This window comes from Venturia canescens, chromosome 9 (assembly GCF_019457755.1).
Source record: "Venturia canescens isolate UGA chromosome 9, ASM1945775v1, whole genome shotgun sequence".
Lineage (NCBI taxonomy): Eukaryota > Metazoa > Arthropoda > Insecta > Hymenoptera > Ichneumonidae > Venturia > Venturia canescens.
Genome location: NC_057429.1, coordinates 12,945,649 through 12,971,100, shown reverse-complemented (window position 1 = coordinate 12,971,100; position 25,452 = coordinate 12,945,649). Strand labels below are relative to the sequence as shown.

The 25,452-nt window shown below is 37.3% G+C and overlaps 2 protein-coding genes across 7 annotated transcripts; one reads left to right on the top strand and one right to left on the bottom strand.

Annotated features, from left to right (window-relative positions):
- The first annotated feature begins 942 nt into the window (after positions 1-942).
- Positions 943-16,707, top strand: e(y)3 (enhancer of yellow 3). Of its 2 annotated transcripts, XM_043429248.1 has the most exons (12): positions 943-1,726; positions 2,094-6,296; positions 6,403-7,967; positions 8,176-9,919; positions 10,244-10,966; positions 11,627-11,962; positions 12,296-12,806; positions 12,997-13,181; positions 13,277-13,424; positions 13,816-14,022; positions 14,840-14,955; positions 15,774-16,707. In XM_043429248.1, exons 1-12 carry the CDS (start codon positions 1,372-1,374, stop codon positions 15,887-15,889), a joined length of 10,209 nt encoding a protein of 3,402 aa, XP_043285183.1. In that variant the 5' UTR covers positions 943-1,371; the 3' UTR covers positions 15,890-16,707. The 2 variants fall into 2 exon arrangements, with proteins under 2 accessions (XP_043285183.1, XP_043285184.1); XM_043429249.1 differs by lacking the exon at positions 14,840-14,955.
- On the bottom strand, positions 16,678-24,560 carry LOC122416373 (diphthine--ammonia ligase). 5 transcript variants are annotated; one of them, XM_043429255.1, is made up of 13 exons: positions 24,478-24,560; positions 23,320-23,562; positions 22,963-23,147; positions 22,790-22,863; positions 22,507-22,687; positions 21,435-21,526; positions 21,181-21,268; positions 20,868-21,042; positions 20,427-20,594; positions 19,953-20,254; positions 19,494-19,821; positions 19,304-19,405; positions 16,678-18,974 (listed from the first exon to the last, which is right to left on the bottom strand). In XM_043429255.1, the coding sequence occupies exons 2-13, from the start codon at positions 23,432-23,434 to the stop codon at positions 18,667-18,669; spliced, it is 2,118 nt and encodes a 705-aa protein (XP_043285190.1). In that variant the 5' UTR covers positions 23,435-23,562; positions 24,478-24,560; the 3' UTR covers positions 16,678-18,666. The 5 variants fall into 5 exon arrangements, with proteins under 5 accessions (XP_043285190.1, XP_043285192.1, XP_043285188.1 ...); XM_043429257.1 differs by having other exon boundaries at positions 23,320-23,438; positions 24,478-24,554; XM_043429253.1 differs by lacking the exon at positions 24,478-24,560 and adding an exon at positions 24,154-24,446 and having other exon boundaries at positions 23,320-23,438.
- Positions 24,561-25,452: the final 892 nt, after the last annotated feature.

Sequence of the window (25,452 nt, the reverse complement as noted above, 5' to 3'; positions counted from 1 at the left end):
CTGTAACCGTGAGTAACTACACCAACGATTTTTTTTTTTAATACGAGTGCGCGAAATATGAAAAATGATTTTCATGTTACAAAGGTAGACATTCTGCCGATTGAATGGTCAAAACACCTGAATGTCAGGATGACGTTTGGATATTTCATGGAAGTATTTTTTTCAAATAATGAACCGTTAGATATAATATTTTCATATTATTTATTTTCATGATACAGTCGTTGCGATTTATAGATTTACGAATAGAATGTTTTGCAGAGTTGATATATGGTGGTAGTTGTGTAAATTTTCGTTGAAATGTTTCTGGTAAAGATGTAAATGTGTCTACTCGACTGTCAACAAAGTTGAGAATCTCTGTCGTCGTATCTTTTTTCTTCAAGTGCTCATGCAGCACTTCATTATTTGAATTAACGAGTGATCAGCGCTGCTGACTCCAAAAAATACAACCCGACGCTCTATCTGTATACTACATATTCATTAATACTTATAACGAATGATAAAACAGAAAAATATTTTCTATTAGTATCATGCCTCTCTATGAATTTTCGTGTTCAAACCCAGTGATGCCAATACAAAATTTCAATGGGGAATATCCACGGTGGGTACTATGCGCCCTACCCCTTGCGGCAAGCGATTTCAGAGACGCGAAGGCGGCCAGATGTCGCAATATTTTTATTTTTCGGCGCTAAAACAGTTTATGATTTATTGTTTTTTGCTCAGAATTGTTCTGGTTTTGTAGAAACCAGATTTTTCATCCGTTGTAATTTTATGTAATTAATTATAGCGCGAATGAAAAACTACACTAATGTCTGCTAGTGAGTGAAAACTTAGTACAAAAATTCTGGTCAGACGATCGCGCATTCGTACATTTGAAATAAAAAAAAAAATTAAAAAACAAACATCGATTATCGCACAATCGAACCAACATAACCTCTGCTCCGTCTCCGATTGTCTCGACAGAAAAAATACAGAACAGAAGTTTGGCGTCGGTGAGCCCAAAAGTTGCGGTTACGAGAACGAGTTTTTTTGTGCCCCCAAAAACAATGAGACTCAGCGCGTAAAGACTGCAATCCATATATATTATAAATGAATTGTAAAAAAACTTATCGAGCGTTTTAGACTTCTGACTGGCCTAGTACGGAATTCGTTCGGAAGAAGAGGCGTTAATTAAACTTAAAGTGCAAAAACAAACTGAAACTAGTGTTTAAACGGGAATTGGCTGGAAAAATCGTGAAATCCCCGCGTAAGGACAACCGACCAGCTATTTATCCCGAGATGACGCGAATTTCAGAAGTTCTGTTGCATCGGGATTGAAACAAATTCGAAATTTTTGACAAGTTGGAGTCTCCTCGCTGTAACGCGAATTGAAGGATGTCTGAGGGTGACAAAATGGGCCTGTTCGGCTCCAAGGACGAAAATAACGAGGAAAACCCTGAAGACAACAATACTACCGCCAAATCACAGGAAAACTCATCTGAACGCTTTGCTCCATACAACATTGACAGCGACTCTGAGACTTACGACACAGAAGCTCTTAGCATTATGGATATAAACGATATTATCGGGGTTCAGACTGATACTCCTGAAGATTCTACACTTGAGAGTGAATTTGCTGCATTGTCAGAAGTTATTACTGATTCTAAGGATGATTTTGTACTACAACTTGATAAATCTGGGGACTCCAAGGATAATCCAAGTTCTAGGAATGATCAGCATTGTAGCAAAGGTAGAGATCATTTATATTTCTATGCTTCATATCGTATTACTAAATAATTTTCCAAACATGCTTTTCTGTCTAAAGATTTTGGTTAACTGATATTCAAAAAATTTCCAGTTGACTGCTGGAAAATTTATCTTCCACTATTTTAGAATCTTAGCATTCTGCAGTTAAACATTTCAATTTTTTATGTGAATCTAAAAGTCTAAAAAAGGATAATTCAATTTCTGGAAAAAAAAATGTTTTGAATTATAAAATATTTTCTAGACATTGTTGAGGAAAATATCATTCAAATCCCGATATGAAATCATGTTGCCGATAGATAGTTTTTTTGAATTCGTTGTTCTGTTGATTTAATTTTTTCATAAATTTACAGACAAAAGTGAGGTTGAAGTGAGCTGTCCGAAAGGAACACAAAATTCTACGAGTTTACAGAGTATGAGCAAAAGTCTGCAGCTCATAGGGGAAGCGTACATATCCGAGGAGTCTCAAGAAGCAGACTCTGATATTGCAGAAGAGAAAACTCCAAAAGAAAGTAGCGTTCCAAGTGAGAATGTCAAAGTTTCTCTCAGTCCGAGTAAACTTTTGGAACCCGATATTGGAAGTAAAGAAAAAGAATCGACCGATAACGTCCTTGATCCTTTGGAGGAAGTTTCTGTAGAAGGAAAAATAAGTATAGAAAAAAAAGAACTCAAAACAGAAATAGCAAGACCCAAGAATTCTGAAACACCTTCTGAACCATCATCAAGCACAGAAATAATAAAATCTATTGATTCGATAGACGCAGCTGTTATAAAAGAACCAAAAACGACAACTAAAGATAGTGACACTGAAAAAATGGACATTGATTCAATAATACCAAGCGAGGAGCCCAAGACACCAATTAAAGAGGCTGAAAGTCACACAGAACCAGAAGATGGGAATGATCAAGTCAAAAACGTTCTTCCGGAAGAGGATTGTCTTCCCAAAATGAATGCTGCTGAAGGAAGTAGAGATTTGGAGGAACCAATGGAAGTTGATGAACCTACTGAAATTCTTACGATTTCTTCCAGTGATCCTGGTCCTGAAAAAATTGCAAAAATTATTTCGGAAGCTGGGCATTCCAGTGAAAAGATAGAATCGACAGCGCCTCAAGAAACCAGTGATATTCGTGCGGAGGTGAACGAAAAACTAAGCGAAGACATTGTGGACGTTAAATTCTCCTTAGGTCTTGAAACTATCAGAGAGGAGTCGAATGTAGAGGAGGAAAAATTGCTTGATTCTGTAGAAGTTGAATCCGAGCCACAAAAAGATAAAAGTGGTAAATTTGAAGTTGGAGAATCGGAAAAAATGACGCCGGGAGAATCATCTGGAGATGTTATCAAAGAAAAAACTTTGGAAGGTAAAGACCCTGAGGTTGTTATGGAAAAACAAATCAGAGAAATGGGAAGGCCTTTACAGAGCTCGACAAATATCGAAGAAGTCCATTCAGTAAAAAATTTGCTGGAAGATTCAAAAGGAGCGACAGAGCCAATGGAAATCGATCATCCTGAACAAGAAGAAATTGAAAAGCCCATAGGAACGTTTACGATCGAAAAATCTCCGGTAAAAGTTGAACTAACTTCAAAGCAAACGGTTGAGAATCAATTGAACGAAGAGGCTGTTGAAAAAGCTCAGGAAACGAGAGCGGAAACTTCAGAAATTAATGAACCCATGAAAAGGGACAAAACCTTAGACAATGAGAAAGAAAAAATTCTCAACGATTCTCAGTCCATTCAAAAGGAATCGAAATCTTCAGAAATCGTTGAGGTCGTTCCAGTGCCATCCGATGTTACTACGCCAAACGAAACGTTCGATCGCGTCACCGAAGACGAGAAAATGGAAGTTGATGGAACGGTGAAGAAGACCTCAAACGAAAAAAACATAAAAGCCTTGGAAAGCGATTGTTTGCCAGAAATCACTAAAACTGTTTCTCTAGAGAAAGAGATAAGCAAAAAAATGACTGAAAATCAATGTGGTATCGATACGGTCGACGATACGAAAATTGCGCCACTGAAATTAGAAGAAATCGTAGAAATAGCGAGCGAGAGCAATATTCTTGGAATTGCTCCCGATGAACAGCTGGCTGAATCAATCGAGAAGACGGGAAATAACGAAAATAAAAGCGACAACATCAATACAGAGGTCGACCGAGTTGAAGAAAGGCAAGAAAATGAAAATAAAGTTGATAAAGATGAAAAAAATATTACTCGGGTTGATGAAAATGAAGGGAACAAAAATGAGATTGATAAAACCGAAGAACAGAGAAATCAAGTCGATCTGACGAAGGAAAACAAAAATGAGACTACTGGAAATGGAGACAACAGTACTCAATCAAAAGGAAACGAAGAAATCAAGAACCAAGTCGATCAAATACAGAAAAGTAGAAATGAAATTATTGAAAAAAATCCAAACAAAAAATTGCCAGAAAATAATGCAAATACCACGAACCAAATCCATGAAATCGAAAGTATCAATCCGGCTAATGAATCACCAGAGGAAATGGAGAAAATTTTTAACGAGATTCAAGTTCCAGAGTCCTCGGATGTGAGTACTACAAAAGTTGAGGCAGAAGTGATCGTACAAGAAACAAGTGATATACCGAAAGAAAATTCTGAGATTGAAAAAATTGAGTCGAAAGAAAATGAGGACACTTCAAATTATGTAGAAAATATGGAGACTTCTAGCAAGACTGAAAAAATTGATGATACTGAAAGGATAGAAGGGAAAGAGATTTCAGAATCAACCCAAAGCGTCAAATGTCCTGATCAAGGAAAAAAGGAAACTGAAGATCCAAAATTAGTTGAGGTTTCAGGATTGAATATTGTAATGAATACTGAATCTTTAATCGAAGAGAAAAAAGAGAGTTCAAGTTGTCTCGAACCCACCGAAATGATTTTCGAAAAGACTGAGAATGAAGATGAATTGAAAGATTCAATTTGCCCACGAAAGCCTGAGGTCGAAATTGGCATGGAAACTTCAACCGAAGAGGAGAAAGCAGACGTGATTGATTCAGAAACTCCCGAATCTTCTTACGAGTCCTTGAATACGGATGAGAATAAAAATGACGCATCGCCTAAGGAGGAAGAAAAAGAAGACTCAAATCTGATTAACATTGTGACCGAAGAGGAAAGTGAAAATTCTGAAAAATTTGACGCCACGGGCAACGAAGGAGGGGAAAATATTTCTGAAAGCGTAAAAACTGAAACGAATGAGGGCGAATCAAGTAATTTTGAAAATGTTGAATCGATCAACAAGAACGAAAACAACGATTTAGTTGCGTCAATAAGTGTTGAATTCTCAAGCGAAATCTCGAAAAAAAACGACATAGAAAAATCAGTCGAAGAAAAACTTACAGCTAACGAAAACGAAGAATCAAATAAAACAGAAATTAAATCTACGGTTTTGTGCCATGAAAAAAACGCCACGGAAACGTCGAGCATGGAAGAAGAAAAAAAACTTTCGAGACCAAAACTTCCCTCAGAGGTGTCGAGTACGAGCGAAAATTTAGAAGAATTTGAAGCAAAGGAAGACGAAATAGAGAATGAAATGACGTTGAGCGTGAACGATCCTGAGATGTTCGAAACCGGAGAAAATTTTATGGAGGATAATTCTCGTACGAGACAATCTCCAGAAAGAATGTTTACCGAACAGGCAATGGGGACTGTGGAAAAAATTGAAACAAATTTATCGGGTGATACTGAAAAGAAGAGCGAGGATCTCGTACGAGTAGAAAACCGTCTGGAGCAGAGCGAAGAAAACACTGAAGCAATTCAGGAAAAATCGTTGGACGAAAATTTGAAGGACATGCTGTCTTCCTCGAGCTCAGTCTGCGTAGGACAAATATTCAACGACGACGAGCAATCGCAAAGCACTCAAGAAATGATGGAAAGCATACTGGAAACGAACAAAGGAAACATAAATAAAATTTTGGACGATCAAGAAGCTAGCGATTTTGAAACAGCAGCGCTGAATAACGTGGAAAAATTGCCAGAAGAATCAGAAGACATGCTTAACAAAGCACTCGCAGATCCTATGGGCACTCAGAACATCGATTCCCTCGAAGGTCTCCTCGATCTTGATTTAATGCCCGAGAACGACGAGTCCAATCTCAAATCCGTTGAGCCAATCGTCCATAAAGTTATGCAAGAGGGCTGCGACGATATCGAAACTATTGAAAAGAGCGTCGACGTTGGTTTACTCATGGAAGAGAATGACACGATTGAAAATCCGGTTCAGAACGAAAATTACGAGTCGACGATTAGCACCAAAACTTTGGACAACGATTCCAAAGTGATCGGATCGTCCGTTGACGATTTAATGAGCAAATCCAACCTTCAAGTCGATCAGGATTCACAGGACAATTCTCATCTCACGGATAAAGATCTCGAGGCCTTTGACCTTGCCAGTGTCGTTACTAATCCTCTCGACAACGTCGATCCTTCTGAAGATACTAAAATCAATTTGGCTGAAGATTTGCTGCGGCAAATTGCTGTCGATGGGGAGCGAAAAATTACACTCACTGAAAAGCTCTTGTTGGACGACGATATTCAGGAACAAGGTAAAATAATTTTTTTCCCTTTTTTGTCACTCAAAAATCTTTTCAGTATTCCTAGCTGAAAATTATTGTCTTTGAAAAATACTAATTTGACCTTTTCTTTCTAAAGACCTTTTGCTCTCGGCATCGATCGAACAACCAACGAAAATGGAAATGTCCGATGGAGTATTCCTTCCAGTGGAAGCCGGGCGCGACATAGAATTGGCAGAGGATATTTCCATAGACATGGCCGTACCGGATCAAGTGTTGAACGACGTTGCAGCAGAGATCGAGAATTTACCAGCAAGTTCAGAAATCTCGGAGCTCGAATCAGCAGTAAAATTTTTGCAAGAGTCCGAAGAACAAGATATCGAATCGTCGTTGGTCCTGTCCCCAAAATTGGTGGAAGATGTTGTCGATGAAATAGTGGAAAATGCCGACGTTGGCATATTCGCGAACGAGGCAGACATTTGCGAAGATCCATCAGAACTCGTGGCTGAACTCGAGAGCATAATACCGGATCCGATAGCGATATCAGAGGCGGAAATAATAAACGAAGCAGCGAAGCTCGAGATTGAGAGAAAAACGCAATTGTCTGGAAGTGCGAAATTGTTATCGCCAGCTTTTCCAAAAGGAAATGACATTGAAGAGGAAATATTACAAAACAAAATTCAAGAAACTTCGGGAATCGCCAAAGAACAAAAGATCCCGGAAACCTCTTCGGAATCTCAAGAAATCGAAAAAACAAGGGGAATGGAAATAATCGAGCACGAACCGTTAAAGAAATCGGTTCCGATCCCTAAAACCTCCATCCTCGAAGAGCGACTGAAAATACCGCCAAAAATCGAAATTCCTGTTGGAGAAGTTACTCGAATGTGCGAATCACCATCAACGCCGAAAACGAGCTTGTTAATACAGCGTGACGCCAGAGCGAGCAATCTGATGAAGCAGTTGGAATCTCCGAAGGCTACGGAAAAAAGTGATTTGAAAATCGTCGATACGCCGCGCAAAGACAGTGAAAAGCACGATTTTGAAAACGTTGGTTCACCAAGGATTATTCTTAAAATTGCCAAGTCAGCAATCGCCGATTGTTCGGAGCCACGTTCACCAAAAAGTCCAAAAATAAGATCAGCCACGAATTCCCCGAATCCTGACGACAGTCCGGGACAAAAACTCGGAAAGATCAAGTTGAAATTATCAAAAGGTGGACATCCGTCGATTATTTCGAACGAAAATGTCGAAGAACAATGTGGACAGTGGCACACCGAAGGCTCTTCCTCGTTATCACCTTTGGGAATGAAAATCAAATTTTCCAAAATACCCGACAGCCCCAGCCACCAAACTGATAAACACGAAACCGATGAAACGAGAGAACAGTCTTCAAAACACAAATTTGAAGAAGCTAAACGAACCGATTCGCCGTTGGGCATGAAAATTAAATTGTCGAAAACCGGAGAACCAACTATCGTTCAACATGAAACTAAAGACCCCGGTACGAAGCATAAAGATAAATTTGATATACAACAAGATTCCCCGAAAAGAGCGGAATCATCGATTGGTATGAAAATAAAATTATCGAAATCCGGTGACGCTTCGATTATCCAGCCAGATAAACAAGACACTTCGGAAGAACATAAAGACGGGAGCTCCAGGGTCAAGGATAAACTTGAGAACTCACCACACCATGAAAAAACTGTAAGTCTTTTGTTTCCATTTGAAAGAACATTTTCCAAGGCACAAAATCGGTTAATAGAATTTGAAGAAATTTGAGAGGAACTTTCAAATAGTTGAGGCTTTTTTCACGAAAATCTTGTTAAAAAAATGGAAACAGAAACAATATTTTAATAATTTTTATCAAGCATCTTCTTAATCCATTTTACGTTTTTTTTTTTCAACAATACAGGAAACACCTCGCCGCACGGAATCTCCACTGGGTATGAAATTCAAACTGTTCAAAACGGGCGATGCTTCGATCGTCCAAACAGAATCGCCAGAGGAAAATCAGCAAGAAATTCAGCGAACCGATTCACCGGTTGGTAAAAAGTCAAAACAGCAGAAATCTCGAACTCCCCTCATAAGTTCCGAGCTTGAGGAAGAATCGAAAGAAAAATTAGAAATAGAGGCTCCGCGACGTACGGAATCGCCGTTGGGAATGAAGATAAAACTTTCGAAGCGCGGCGACCCTTCGATAATCCTCAACGAAGAGACGCGAGAAGCACTGAAACAAAAACCTGAAGTCGCCCAAGAAACGACTTCAGATGGAGTTTCGAAAATAAAAGCAGGAAAAGCAACTCTCCAAGTGGAAGCTACCGTAGAATCGGAGTCTGTGACGGAAACGTCGAAACGAGTTGATCCATCGATCGGTATGAAAATCAAACTATCAAAAAGCGGTGACGCCTCGATCGTTCATACCGAAAAAGAGGATAATTCTGAAGAAACCCGAGATAAGGAAAAATCGGAGGTTCTTCAAGAAAACACTCTAAAAATCGATACTCCGATCGGAATGAAAATAAAACTTTCGAAAACCGGTGATGCTTCGATAATACCATCAGCGTCTGCAAAAAAAACTGAAGACGTGATTCCAGAATCGGAAAAATCGAAAATTATAGAAACGGCTGTAAAAACAAAAGTTCCCAAAGTTGGCGACGCTCCGAGTATCGATGCGGACAAAAAGGATAAATCATTGAGAAGAAAAGACTCGGAAACGCCGTTAGAAATGAAAATAAAGCTTTCGAAAACGGGTCATCCGACGATAGTAGCCTGTGAAAATTACAGCGAATCCCCGCAGCGCAGCAGAGAAGTTAACCTGGAAAATCCAGGTCACGTTGGTCCAAGCAAGCAATCATTGTCGCCTCAGGATACTGCGGGAATGAAATTATTGAAAAGCATGCAAGGAGGAAATTTGCACGGTGCCAGATCCGAATTGACGATAGAGCCGGTGCAGCTGCAAGCGAGAAAGAGCGAACTGCCGGATGATTCGGTGTCGAAACGTAAAGACATAACGATTTCTCCGGTCGAGTCGAAGAAAGCCAAACTCGAGGCAAAATTGTCGCACATTTTACCGGAAGTTACGATCCAACCGATCGTTCCACGCGAACCACAGCAACAAATGTTGTTCGAGACGAAATCTGGCTCGATAAGTCGACAGCAGATGAACGTCATAAGCCAAGAGATCAGTATAACCCAAGTGAGGCCGAGTAAGCCAATGGATCTTTCGATGACCGAAAAATTCAAGTCCATTCTCACGCAGAACGCGCCGCCACCGGGCGCTGATTGCGAGATTATCGAGCATCGTCCTGAGTTGATAATTGTCAATGAGAATTCAAACTCCAGTCAGGATGTCATGATCATCGAGGAGGTGCCAGCGATTCGTCCCCCGGAAGTTAAAGTTCCCAAAAAACGGGGCAGACCTCGAAGAAATCCTTTGCCAATAATTCTAGCAAAACCAGCTCCATTGCCTCCTGGTGCAGTGATTGAGCCCATTGGGCAAAAAGACCCCCTGGCTCTCGACGATATCAGTCACATGGGCTCGCATATCGACCAACAAATGTTTCCGCCTGTCGAAAGCGAGGTTCATGGCAGACCCAAGAGAACTTGCAGGAATCAGAAAAGCTACGCACCGCCGAGACGCGGACGCGGACGCGGAGGTACGTTTTTCAACTTTATCAATTTCTCACCCGACCCACCACTCATTTTTTATTTGGTAAAAAAAAAAACAGATTTAAGCGTACAGTGAAAAAAGAACGAGAATAAATCTAGTGATGAATGGAGTCGATAAAATATTTATTCTCTAAGAAAACTGGAATTCTAAATTGAATTTCAATTCAATGAGATCAGAACACTACATGCTGCGTGGTAACCAAACAAACCCAAACAAAATATCGTTATTTTTAGATATGCGATTTCAAAATGAAAGTGTAATTTATAAAACAAATCGCAAGGTTTTTGTTTTGTTTTTTTTTTCGTTTCAGGTCGCGGCAAAAGAAAAATGGAAATGAATCGGGAGTTGGCAAAAAGGCCGCGAATAGAGCAGGATTTGGACATGATCGAAAGGTCGACAACAGCTTTGATCACGATACACGATCCACCATCCATTCGACCACAAAATCTAATCGACCCATCCTCCGAAGCTGCACGCAACACCTCTGAATTGTACAAAGCTTTGAGACAACCAACGATGGATCGTAAAATGCCAAACGCTCTTGCGCGCAACGAGGTCGAACAAGCTGTTAGTGAATCTTGCAACAATCCTGGCTTAATGAAGAAAAATCATCTCGAATCTCTGATGGACGTTAGAATAATGTCGCATCTCGATGGCGTTATCAATACGTCAATCAACAAAACCGCCTCAGAAGAAACTTTCGAGAAAGACCGCAAAATGCTGCTCGTCGATATTTCGAGCTCTGAAAATCAAACGGTCTCGAACTTGATCCCCGAAGCGTTGCAAAATTCCGGAATCTCCACCATCAACGACAAAATCATGGGAACAATGGTCGACGATGCAAAAAATAACAAAAATACCTCGGGTACAATCGATCATGAAAACTGGCTCACACCTTCCGCGAAAAAACTTTGTGACACGGGACGTAACGAGGGAAATATATCGAACGTTCAAGTGATCGATGAAGAAACTAGAATGAGCGCTGAATCTGGCTCGAGATCACAAACACCGGCCAAAAATATGTCACTACAAGGTAAGAAAAAGTGGCAATTGAGACCATTCACACTGTTTTACTGTCAAGATTTATTCTTAAATTTGCACATTAATCGATGAATTTTCTCAGATCATTTCTTCCGTATGAACATCAATTTTATTGCAAAGAATAACACTGATTTTTATCACATTTTTACTATTTTTAAGTACTTCTATCTTTGTGGCGACATTTTCGATCAAAGCAAAAAAAGAGAACAAGACATTATCACGTATCAATGAATTTCGAATATTCTTAACACTCCCGCATTAATTTTAATTAAAAAATTTATTAAAAAAAAGAGGTTGTACCATTCCAATTTCAAATGTGTCCTGGACGAGATGAGAACATAAAACGTGAGTTTAGACCTCCAACCGAGTGATCCAAAAATAGAAACTTTTCCGAGCGTCCTTAAGTCTCAAAGTTTTCAAGTGTTATAATAGCTCGTCATGGTAGGTATTCGTGGGAAGTGTATAAAGGCGAGAGACACACGCAGCTGGGAGAATCGTTAGTCGCGACCCAAATGCGACACTAGAATATTTGGCATTATTTTTTTCGTTTTTTTTTTCTTGTAAATAAAGAAAATTGATTAAAAGATCCTGGTTTACAATTCGAACGATGAACTATGAGTTAATCAATTGGTATCGACGACATTTTTTTCAGCCCCAGAAACAATCGTAAATGAGGAATCGCAGGGCAGCGTTCTGAGCACCGCGACCACCGAGTCCGAGAAGGTCAAGGTTAAAATTCGTAGAATGGAAATTAACTTTGATCCTGACGAAGGACCATTCACCGTCGATAAAGTCGCCGAATACGATTGGCCTCTTGATCCTACCAAGAAAAACGAAACTTTCATGATACAGGAACAAATATCACATTATCTCGGTGTCAAATCGTTCAAGAGGAAATATCCTGATTTGAAGAGACGTATGGTCGAAATGGAAGAGAGAAATTTTCTCCGAGAAAATGGTCTTGTCAGCGAAGCTATGTGCGACATGGGTGAGTTATGAAAAAAAGAAAAAAAAAGAAAATATCGGGAGAGAAAAAATTTTATTTTGAAATGATTTTGAGTCTTGTGAATTAGATTTGTTCGACATGTTGGTAGTAACTGTTCGATCATATTTATTTAACCAATTCAACGTCCCAGGAGATGGGATTTCCGTTGAAAAACTTTACAGCAGTAAATTGTTCGCAAATCCTTCTGACAAAACATTAATCGACGGACAGTTACTTTAAATATATTTTCAAGCACAAAAATCAAAATCTCCGAACTCCGTGATTGTTTGTCCTGATAATTTTACATTATTCATCGAAATTTTCTTTTTCTCACAGGCCTCACAGCAGTCCTGAGTTCTGAAGTATTAGATGTAATGTGCAGCGATTTTCCGGATCAGTACGAGGAGTATCGGAAACATATACGTGAAAAACAAATGAAGGAGCATTTGAAAAAACAGAAGGAATTAACGGCGGCAGCGAACGCTGAGAAAAATCGTATTGACCTTGCTGAGATGGCGGTACAATCGGCACTCTCGTGGAACATAGGTTTGAACAAAGCTCGTCGTGAATCACGAAAGTGCAGTCTCGATTTGCAAACTTTCACGATACACGTACCCAAAAAACAGCAAAAAGTCGAAGAAGAAAGTGGCTCGAATCATTATCCGGTTGCGCTCATACCTGGACAATACACCGATTATTATCGGGAATATACGCCAGCTGAACTCAGGTATTATCCGTTAAATACCGTGCTCTATGGACCCATGAGACCAAATGAGAGAAAATTTGATAGCCAATCCGAAGGTTCGCAAAGTGACAGCGACAGTGATTCCTCATCAGATGATTCAAGGTTTGAAATTCAGTTTATCTTTCAACATATCACCACTCAACATTCATTTCTGATCTGACTGAATCGATTATCATAAAAATGGTTTTAAACAAATATTTTCGAGCATGGTGAAAAAAGATGCAAGAAATTTTGCTTGGTTCAACCTCATTTCTTGGTTTTTCAAATTCAATAATGAATAACCTCGTTTCAGCTCAACCTCGAGCGAAGGTACACAGGACACCGAAGCCTCGCAATCGACGATGGACGACGTAGATGCAGAATTATCGCGTCAGAAAGAAGACATAAAATCTATCAAGTGCAAAATGTGTCTGAAACACCTCAACAAATTCAGCAGACCCGAAGTACTCATTCAGTGTGGCACATGCAACGGTTATGGTAAGATACGAATTTTCAAAAATCAAAAAAATATTCAAAATCATGAGGAGGAGTAGGCTTTCGTTTGTTTTTTCACTGGCTTGTTTTTTCTTCAGTACACCCATCGTGTATAGATTTGACATTGGACATGGTTCCCCACATTCAGGCCTACGCCTGGCAATGCACTGACTGCAAAACTTGCGCCCAATGCCACGATCCTGCGGATGAAGATAAAATGCTCTTCTGCGATATGTGCGATCGAGGGTAATTTTTTTGTTTTCAAAGTTTATTTCTTCTTTACCTCATATTCTTGAATATGTCAGATTTTTATCTAGTACTAAAATATCGGCTTAAGTTATAAATTATTTTCTTCACCCTCGACGGACTTTGTAGAATTTTTCACAAAACCTCGTTTCTCGACTTTTTTTTTTAAATTACTTCTAGTTATCGATTTGGCATTTTAGGAGGTTCTCAATTGAATGAGAATTTCTTAAGTTCCCTCACGGAAGTTCGAATGCACACAGAAGAGTGTCGTTACGGGTATTTTGAGATCGCAATGGGATTGTTGAAAAAAAATATGAAAAATAGGAAAGCATTTGATATTTTTTTCATTTTTTAAACAATTTGTTTTATGGCTGTGTTAATTTTTTTACAGGTACCATATATATTGCGTCGGCTTAAGGAGGGTTCCTCAAGGCCGATGGCACTGTCAAGAATGCGCTGTGTGCGCGAGTTGTGGTTCTCGAGAAGCTGGAGGCACGAATTCCGACCGAAACAGTGTTGCTCAGTGGCAACATGAGTACAAAAAAGGCGATAAAAATACGCGCGTTTACGTCTCTACTCTTTGTGTTCCTTGTTCCAAGTAAGTCCCATTCAAAACCACAGACACCTTTGTTTTTTTCTTAAGAGTGGCTTATTACACATTTACGAAAGGGCTAAACCTGTTTCCATTGTATCTGCTCGTAACGAATTTACACCAAAAAATCGGGGCTTAATTTTTGCTTCTGTTCGCTCTAAACTTAACGTACAACGGAGGTTTTGGATTCGATATTTCTCCGAGTCATTTATTCAATTGCACTTCATGGACAGGGTGTAATCCCATTCGCTTAAGCCCTGATTTCAACCCGAATTTGTTTTTTTGCCCCGATTCAATGAGATATTCTCGCATCCAAACGTTTTATGCATACGTCGTAAGCCTAAATTTACGTTCAATGCAAAATACTCTTACGTCCTTACCCATTTTCAATTAATTTCGAAAAATTTCGAAAAAAAAACTAGATCAAATCCGTTTTATCGATTAGTTAGTAAAAATTTCCGTAATATTTCCATTGAATGTAGGTTTTAAAACTTCTGTAAAAATCTTTCATCCTTTCGGAATCCTTTCGAATAACCCCGTACAGAAAGGTGCATCGAATTAGAATTTTGGTTGAAATCTTACGCATAAAAAATTCTTAAAGCGTGATTTCTTCATCACTAACACTTTTGGACAACACTCTTAATTACCCACGGTTTCGAAAACTTTTGGCTAACTCAGCAGAGTGGAGGTTGAAATGAAAAATTTCTGAATTTTTCAAAATTTCTTTAACCACTGGACAAGCGTAAAAGGAAAAGGAATGATATTAATTCTACCAGTGGTTCGTTTCACTAACGTCTTTTGTCATTTGTGATTCATTAACAAGGCTGTGGCGGAAGGGTCGTTATTGCCCTCATTGCAGTCGATGTCATACTGTACAGCGACTCGACCTGGAAGTGAATCTAGTGCATTGCAGCGCATGCGACAAGTATCTGCACTTAGGTACTGATTACAGTCATCATTTATCTTCGATTCTTTTTTTCTTTTTTCCTACGTTTTGCGGATTCGCCCCGTTCTTCCCCCCCCCCCCTTTTTTTCTGCACATTTTTGCACGATCATTCAAGCTTTTACTAATCAAAAACACGTCGTTTTTTCTATCATGACCTTGACATTTAACAGCAATTTGAAAAAAGTAGCGCTTTTACACTACCAAGTTTTTTTACTAACTATTTTTTTATCGATTACGGCGTTGCGTAATCCATTTGCATCCCAGAACTTTCATATTCGAGTACTGAATAAAATATTTACGTATATCCTACCATCAAAAAGTTTGGATACTTCGTAAATTTCGTTCAACGCTTCCATTTACTATAAATTTGAAGGTTTTTATACATTTTTACTTCGAAAATTAAATAAAAAAATGAAAAATAAGTAAGTTTGAATAAATATAAATTATTACATTTACTTATATTATTTTCGAATTACTCGATTGTGTGACTTGAAATTTTTTAAGGTAGCAGTCCCGCCAAAGGATTTTTTCTATAATTTTCTTCAATTTTTAAATTCCTCTCAAAATTTTGAGAATTCCATCATTTGCAATTGTTATTGAACATTTTTAATTCGATTTATGAAGTTGCTTTCCAGAGATGTCAGGATTTGAACAATGAATTTCTATATACTGAAAAGTCTCGTAATCAAGTTATGTTTAAATGAAAATTTTTAACTAAAATTTTGTATACTTCCATACTTCTGAACGTTAGCGTATTTAAAAAAAACCGTTCGTTCGTTTTATATGAACACGTGTTATTTTCAATTCGCAGGCTGTGTGGAGAGCAAGGATCTGACAGTAGACCGGAAAAATTATCGGTGTGACTTTTGCCAGCCGTTAAGACATCACATGGTAAAACCTTTGGTATCCAAAGTCTTTAGAACGTAATGAGACGAAATACCGAATGAAACTTCCGTTCGTTCCACAAGTCTAAGACTAATTATTGTGTAAAGAAATATTGAAAAGCGAATTCAATTGTTTTTTTTTCCAACTCTTTATATACGGTGCGTTTGTAACGAAAAATGTGTTATTTTTTCCCTATAAAACTGACTCGAATACGACGAACGTTGCTATTTTCTGCTACGCTTTCGGATAGATGGAACAAAAAATATCATTAAGAGTCATATTTGCTATTATCGCCGAGAGAAAAAGGAGAAAAAAGGAAAAAAAAATTATATTAATTCATCTTGCCGATCTGACTAGCACGGTTGGTGCTCATTCAGTATTATCATCGTTGACCATCGTTCTATTTATGAAGAAAAAAAATGAAAGAAAAAATAGGAGTTTCGTCAAATTCTTCAAATTTGTTTTCCTTTTTGTACAAATATGACATTATTTTGACAGTGAGACAAAAATTAATCAGACTCTACATCATTTGTTGAGAATGTTTTCCAAGGTTTTCGTAGTAGCAATTCAATAAAGAGAAAACAAAAAGACGTCATGATCACGTCCCGTACAGTCACCGAACAACACGTTCTTCTTGTACTTCTCGATTTGATTGTCTTTATCTTTCTCTCTCCCTCTCTCTCTATATATATATAATTTGTTAAGGATTTTTATGTACGAATATATTCGTGGGTAAGGAAAAGAATCGATCAATGTTGTAACATAGAAATATATAGAGATATGTAGAAAAGGAAGGAGAACAAGGCTTCGAAGATTGACGAAGACGTTTCTTAAAAATATATACCGTTTTTTTTTATTTATTTCCGTTTGTTTTTTCGCAATAATTCTTGAATCAGCGTGGATTTGTTTTTCGAGTTTCGTTACTCTTTTTTTTGTTTGTTTGTTTCAGCTACGATACAATCTCGAATCCTTTAATATTTCCTCGACTTTTATGACTCGTTGGATCAACTGCAATATTTTTAACATTCTGCATATTTTGGTTTGTTCTTTCTTTCAGTTAATATAAGTAAGAAATCTCATGCCTATTTAGCGACACATTTTTCATTCGAACAAGAGTATTTTAATGCGGTTTTGTTTTTCTTCATATTGTTCGAATAACAGTAAAGTTCGTTAAATAGCAACGAATTTTAAAAAAATCACTCGTCGACTCGAGCCTGTAACGCTGCATCAGAATCGATACAAGTCCACCGTGTTTTATTCTTGATTTTTTTTTCGGTTCTTTTTTTCACCTAATGAAGATTGTTGAATGATGAAAGTTACGTTAATCATTGTTTTATACAGTGAGAAATCAAGTTATTTGTTGATGAAGTAAGATGGACATTGAGTTTGTGTTGGTGTGTGTGTGTGTTCTGCGTTTGATTTTTTAGGAGTTCAGGCAGGAAGAAATACTCGTTATAACTTCCAAAATTCGACAACATCGAACGCATTACGAATCACGACGAAATGCATTTTAGAAAGCTTATTCTCTATTTCTCCATTTTTTTTTCGTCGAGACGGTTACGTATTCTTCGTAAAAACAAGAACGCGGAAGAAAAATAAGAAGCAAATGTCAAAATGGTCTATAACGATTCAATAAGTTTCTCCCTTCTCCTATGTCTCTCCTCCGTTGATTTTTTGTTTTCTTTCTTGTTATAGGACACTACATTTCGAGCCCTAATATACAATAATGAAAGAATATTTCATTCATGTTTTGCGGGTGTCTCGATCAACGTTCACGTTGATATAAATAAGATTTTCAATAGATTCAACGGTTCGCAATGTGTTGATGAGTATGTGTGTGTTGTTCATATTCGCGCGAGACACCAAGATATATCTATATTTATATATATTATTTTAGAAAATAAGAAACTCCTTGAGCAAAGAAACGAGACTTCGTTGACGACGAATTACAATTTACGAAATGAGATACAAATTTACACGTACAAATCAATCCGTGAATGCGTTTCTTTTCCATTCTTTTTTTCTTCCATGTTAATTCATTGTAAAATTTTTCTTTTTTACTTACTGCTAAGCACGGGATATCGAGAATTTTTTTCTTAACCTTGAAAAATCATGAAATGATCTCGAAACTCCCCGGTTGTTGACTAGCCAAAAGAAACGTAACATGAAGATAATATTACGAATTCGAAACTCAGAAAAGGAGGAGAGGATCGAATGGTATCAATAAAATGGCCAGTCAATGCTCAGTTAATTTGGGAATTGAATAAACATGTAAAAATAAAGCACATTCAGCGATTGGAAGCGAAAAAATGTCTGGCTTTTTTTCGTTTGATTCGCTATTTTTTAAAAAAGCGAAACAGTTCCTTTTGTCTACACTCATATCGCTCAGAGCACCATGAGAATTTGTTCTCTCAATGTTTCTTTGGATTCGTGTCCCATCATTCTTCTATCATCAGCGATATATAGGTCGTTCGCGATAAATTTTGTTTTATTTCGTTATAATCTGTTATTATCTTCCAATGCACGCGCGCTTTACTCACTGTTTACAATTGCATTTCATGTTATTCGACTCTGCCCGTTCCTTTTCTAGCTTTCGTTTATCCCCATTTCAACAAATTGAATTGTTTTTCCATTCGCTTCAAATAGCTTCTCTTTTTTCGATCGTCTCATTTTCCGCCTCCTCCTTCGCGTCGTCTTCGATTGACCCCCGTGTGATAAAGTACGCCGAGTCGTTGAAGCACGTGCTTTTGTTTTGTTCATTCTCTCCTTCGATACGTCAATTTCGTTCGCTCTCCGCACTCTCATCCTTCTTTCTTTCTCTATTCGTGTCTTATACCACACACAGATAGAAAGGTACTGAAATTATGCAGATGCATCGTCGGTATTATCGTCGTAACCAAATTCCTCGACGAAAAAGCATCCAATACGTCCTGAATAAATCTCGGGCTCGGTGAACTGCCAACTTTGTAAAAAATTCTCAAGCTACATGTTGGGTTCTCCGTGCGTGATTGCTTCGTTAGCTTTGCTATCAGGTACTCAAACGCCTCCGTCAATTCGGCAGCTGTCAATTCCGGCGAGGTCAGCGTCGTCTCCATTGCCAAATTTCCCGTTGAATTCGACGAACCTACTTTCCAGTTATAAAAATTAATCGAATTAGTCAGAATTAAACGCCCGAAAATAAAAAGTCCTTAAAATATCCTCTTCCTCGTAGTAATATATTTATGTCTTTCCGCCGAGTTGAAAGTAATAATATTCGAAATTTTTTATATCAATTTGTAATATTCCCTTAAGTCTTACATGGAGCATTTTTGAACCTCAAATATATTTAAAAGATTATCAAGTTTGCTCGGATACTATTTAATTGTGAAATCAGCAATGTAAATAACAATTTCCAAAACTCTAAACATTTCTCAGGATTTTTGATATTATTTTTGTATATTCCTGTTGAACACTCACCTGTCGACAGGTAACATACTATAGCGGAAACATCGTTTTCATAGTTCCATCTTCTTCTTATGGCAACTTTGAAATTACCGACGCACTTGCCGGTCTCCTCATCTATAAAAATAAAAAATAAAACGTGCAAAATGGAGACTGTTATGAAACCCTCTATTCTTGTTAAGTGAAACACAATAATCGCACTCACATTCGAACCTGTTGTTGTCTCTGTGCGCCCAAACACACCACTCGACCTGTGCACCACGCGGAAGTCTCGGCACAACAACGTAATCGACAATTGCGTTGTTCGTCCGTTTTTCCCACTCTTTTCTCGCCTCGGGTATGTAACTCGGATGCGTAAGAAAACATATACCCTGAACTATGTCCCTAAGTTGTGTGTTCGAGTCCATTGCGTTTACGATACGATTTATGTGTCTCAACGTTAAACGACACTGTCTCTTGATATTTAGGTCAAGAAGTTGCATTGTGCCGGGTACGAAAGGAATTTGACCGGCAACTGCAATGATGTGGCCTACCTTAGAAATGAAAATTTCCATAAATTTTCATGAATATATATTGGTTGGAATTATTATTAAAACGATGAGACCGATTTCCATAATTTTTACTCGGCACTTTTAAATCTAATTTATGATAATCGTTTACTTACTCGAATGGCTTGAGAATAAGGACCAATACTGGCAGGCGACCAATTACTTATACTCTGTACATGCATTGTGTGCCTTTTTAAAACTTTTTCAGTCTCGTTCACTTTCATCTCCTTGTAAGCAAGCGCGTCAAGAACGACGTGAACGTTCAAAGGGCACTCAATGCATACACGAACCGGTGGATTTGGCTGACCAAGCCTCGAAACGTAAACTTCATTTATCGAGGCATAATTCGACATGTTCTTAACGTATAACGTTACCCCAACGATGTTCGTCGTTTGAAGATTTTCTCTTTTAACGAGATCTGACGAAAAAATAAGAAAATTATTCTTCTTTTTTTTATTTCTTACGTACAAAAATCCCTTCGATTGAATTAAGATAAAATTAATGCAAATAGAAATGGTTGATCACTGTCATGTTAAAAAAAAACTCTGATTATCGGTTGAATAGAAATAACAAAGAAAAATTTTACCTACTGCTTAGTTTGTCGAGCGCCTCCTCCATCGCGAGCTTTGAATCTGGATTTTTTCCGGCTATACCACCAAACCAATACCATCCAGTTTTATTTTTGTTCGATACCGGTACATCCGGATAATCTTCATCGTCATATTTTATCTCCAACGGGCTTGGCGGATGGAAAGGACCTAGAAACGTAAACAAGCGGTTGTCAAGAATGTGAAACTCATTTCGTACACGAAAAGATCAAATCGACACGTGATTAATGTCGATTTGCGGTTCAAGGCTTTTTGACATAATTTTTTTCCGAATTATTGCCTTCATTTAATTCCATGGTAATAGTAATTGCAAAAAAAAAATCGTTTTTCTGTCGAAATTTTGTTTTTATGGTTCGTAGAAATAAAAAAATAAGAATTTGTGTAGAAAAATTAATTAAAAAAAAAAAGAGAAAATCTCTTTACCGGAATTCGAGGTTTTCAAGCTTATGTTGTCGATCTCGCGTTCGTCATTATCATCGTCCGACAAATTGCATCCATCCTGAAGTTCGGGCCCGACAATTTCGGCAATGTAATCGTAAGGGCCTTTTATAGAGACTTTTTTTAATCGTTCCTGAAGCGTCATATTCTCAATACCGTTCTAAAAGTAAACATCACGAGTTTTATATTTTTTTCCGTTTAATCTCTAGCTATACTTTACATACGCTCGTGATTAATTCCTTAATCTGGTTCGAACAAAGCTGGCTTCGTACGATATCGTTATCTGAGAGATACTCACATTCTTGTCTTGCAAATGTATCTTCTTAAAATTGAGGTATCCAACCGGTGCAATCTTATCATTCGAGACCACACTCTCGTACTCGTCTCTTAAAAAATGAGAAAACAATTGGTCGGTTATATTGCTGTCAATAATTAACCATTTTCTAACGTCATCATTGTTATTTTTGACAATTACTTATCTTTTCTATTCATCAATATCACTCTATTAGAAATTTATGAATTTCTTAATCTACATTATATGTGGAAACTTACATTATGATGCTTTTAACGAACAGCGGGCAGTCTAATGTAAAAGTTTCATATTCCCCTCCCTCTCCGCACACGTTCACCCCGTACATGTCACTCTGCAGATAAAACGAATAACCCGTGATAAACCCCCTGACACCGCTCGAACTTTTCTTTCTGTGCGTTACATTCGAGTCTTATGTTTCTGTTATCCAAATCTAATATACATATGTGCGTATGACCTCGGATTTCTTTTTATCGTTGCTATCACGTGCTTTGTGGATGAAAATTTTTAAGTGAATATTGGCCAACTTTTGGTATTTTCACAGAAAAAAATCATTTTTCTCTTAGTTCGTGATTTACTGCTTCATCATCGACTTTTTTTTTATTACTACGTGGTTTCGTATAACGGTGTTAAATATTAGTGACTGTATTGATATCTGCCATAGAGAATTGAACGACGGTTGTTCAAGCTATGAAGTCGGGAGTAAACTCAAGGAATTATGAATACGACAAGTTTTCGCTGAATAATTCAATGCTCGAAATTTATCGTTTCAACAGATAATTTTAATATAGTGCAAAATGTGTTTACTTTTCCTTCATCTATGGCTAAGAAGTTGGAACACAAATTTTCACGGCAACGAACAACGAGGTTCCTCGAAAATATCATTCTTTCGCAAACGCTTATTTACGTGTACATAAATTTTCATTGCATCTGACTTGTTTTGCCTTAAATAGATTTTTTTTTCCTTCTGTCGTTCCTCGTTAATTTTGAAACAAGAAATCGTCTGATAGCGCGGCATCTCCCAAAATAAATCGGGCGAAAATTTGGATACAATCTGCGAAATTTATATACATTGCTGTTGCCTTAAATCGTTGGAAGTAATCCAATTCAGGTACGCGTTAACGTGTTTTCTCAATCCCTTTACTCCTCGATTCCTCAGCAACCCTACATCCTCATTTTTACCTCCCACCCCTCTCCCTCCCCTTTCCTCGCCCGGCTTTTTGTATCCGAAAAACGGTTAATTTCTGGCATATTAACGTTTCGTTAAATTATTCACAATAATAATAATAACAATAATAATAATAATTCACTTACCACAATTCCGAGATGATGCTGCATTTCGGATATCGATTTGCCCAAATGCTTAGGCTCCAAACCTTGAGCTGCAACTTTTATTATAACAGCGTTTACTGAACATTCGATCATCTCTTTAAGCAATTCGTCCTGATCGCGCCGCCAAAGATATGCCAACGAAACGAGGCCTAGCCTGCTACATCTGAAAATAAAAATAATAAAATAATGAAAATGAAATTACATCGCTCGAATGACATCTTCAAAACTATTAAATTCTCTGTCACGTAATCAATCCATAAATTACACATTTTCGACGCGAATTCGTTGATAATCACTGAGTATGGCTCCCGAGGCAACAGCTTCAATATTTTCTTTTTCCTGCAACAGAACAAAGGAGTATTTTCAACATTCTGAAATAACATTCAATAAAAAGTGGTTTATTATTTACTCTCATTAGATGTTCATTCGGATTGTTACCTTAACTTTTGACAACAGTCTGTAAAGATCTTCCACCTCGTCATCAGCAGTGGGCAAATAATTTTTCTCTCTCATACTAGATCTGCCAAATGTAGGCTCACGATACATGGGCAAACCCATTGCTTTGCCAATGTATTCGACTCCCATGTGACCGACTGTTTGATACATGAACGAGTCCAGCTCATCTGAATAAACAAAAATAAAAAAAACATTTTTATCATTCTGAAGAAGTATGAAATATCAAGTATATAGTCTACATTGAAGAATGAAAAATAACTAGCAAGTTCTAATAGAATTAGAGAAAAGAGTGAAAAAGCTGAGAAATCTAGATTTTAAATGAATGGTGATTTTGTTTACCCTTTCCAACAGGGTACAAATTAGCCAGGGCCACGATATCATGACCCGCAGCTACACATTGCATCATGTTGAAACAAGAGTCCTTGCCGCCGCTGACCAACGCCACGACCCTCATTTTTCTGTGATGATTTTGATTCAAATATATTTCCTTTATAATTTTTTTTTTATTATCGAAGGATGCTCTAGTGAGAAGCCTGGGGTGAAGTTGATCCAAGTCAAAACTATTATTTCTCACACGAACATCTATCAATGACAGGGGAAATAAAGATGATTAGTGGAAAATAGAAATCATAAATTTCAAATCCTTCAAAAAGTCTTTTAATCGTTCATAAGAAACTTTTTTTCCAGTTGCCTAAGAAATTTGAATGTATTTTTTATCTAAATAAATATTTCTATGAACAATCTGATTTTTTTATCGCACAATGTACTTTGTAATTGTTCAGTAAATAGAATGAAGTACAAAATGTAGTGAGTACTAAAAATTCTACTGAATTTTATAGAAATCATGTAATTTGTCTACTTTTAATTCTATTCGTTCTAATATAAAGAACATACAGAGGAACGTTCAAAATATTTTTCCCAATGCGTCTACTAACACACAGTAGTATCGTAAAAAAATGTACACATAGTAAAACACTTGGGTAATTTTCTTATCGTAAAATTATGAGGTTTGAATTCAAAATTAATCCAGAAATGAATGATTGGTAATCAACATTTTTTGCAACAACTATATATCTACTCTGAAAACTTTTATATTTTTGGCAGAAACAATAAAAAATTCGGATCACTGCAAAGAATGCCAAAATGAAAAATTATTATTTCGTTTCATCTCACCGAGAAGAGGAATACCAGAGACGTGTATACCGTAACGTACTGGTGGTGACACTGGCAAGAAATACTTCTCCACTTTGAGATAATATCATTGAGAAAAAAATACACCTCGCGAGTGATACGCGAGTAACAAAATAGTAGAACAAGTAGCAGAAGAGAGAGGGGTATTTTTTTGTTGGTTATTGCCGGATGAGTGAAAATATGAAGAAAAATACGTTTTGTCGCGATCGACGCTCATAAGCAATTTATTAAAGAGATCGTTCTGAATTCTCATGAGTTATTTAACTTCGCGGTTCAGAATAAATGATATATAATTTTAATATTTACTTTAAAATTGTGATGACGAAAGTATCCCCTGCTACACGACAAAGTCCATCAGCGACTGCGATTTACTCCGTCAACTGGCGCCGCTAAACAAGCGAATCATCAACTACATGACATTTGAGGTTATGTCTTAAATTGTTGAGTTTTATTCCAGTTGTACTAGAACATGGCTCGTTATAATGACAGATTTAATGAAATCAAGAATAATCGTAAATTATTAATAATTTTTTTGTTTTTTTTTATTTTATTTTATAGCTCAAATAGCCATAAATGTATATGGTCGACAGATTCTTGAGTCAACTTCGCGCGACCGTAGTTGGTGTGTGACGTGACGTCACCAAAATATCAATGTATAGGGTGTCTAGCAACGCTAAGGATCTGAATGAAAGTTTTAAAAATGCATAAGTGTAACTGTAATCAAAATTGTGTCTCGATTTTTTAAATGTTAACCATATTACCCAATTTATCAATTGATTTTCATTCATTTTCATAATCTATTTGGAAAGGGTCGAGGCTTCCGGATTTTTGATAGATCACGTGACCTTTACTGATCAACCAATCGCAGGCTGGACTACTTATTTATCATTCATTTGTACAGGGCGACAGGGCACGCAGAGTATTGTACATAAGCCGCTAATCTTGCAATTTCCTTATTGATATTATTTACATATTTAAAGATTAAAAAGACGACATAAAATAATGAATATACAGAGCGATCTTTGGTCTGCTGTGAAAACATAAACCGTATTTTTCAAATTCTTCCCATCAATTTCACAAAAAATCTCGACTTTCAGATTTTTCGTTATAATTCACGCTTAAATCGTGCCTCTTCGTCTGTTTCTAGACGTAATTAGGTTTTCCGTTTATTGTCCCCTTCTGGAAAGAAACTCGTGAACCCCGTAAATGAGAGGATTATAGCCTCGAACCCTTTACAAAAATGAAATTTCAATTATAGAACAACCTTCCTTTCCCCCACTG

Coding starts and splice junctions, on each gene's coding strand:
- LOC122416373 (XM_043429253.1), bottom strand. CDS start 24,242: ATGATATTATCTCAAAGTGGAGAAGTATTTCTTGCCAGTGTCACCACC. Junction 20,595..20,867: donor CTTGAAAACCTCGAATTCCG/GTAAAGAGATTT, acceptor TTACGTTTCTAG/GTCCTTTCCATCCGCCAAGC. Junction 19,822..19,952: donor CTTATTCTCAAGCCATTCGA/GTAAGTAAACGA, acceptor TTCATTTCTAAG/GTAGGCCACATCATTGCAGT.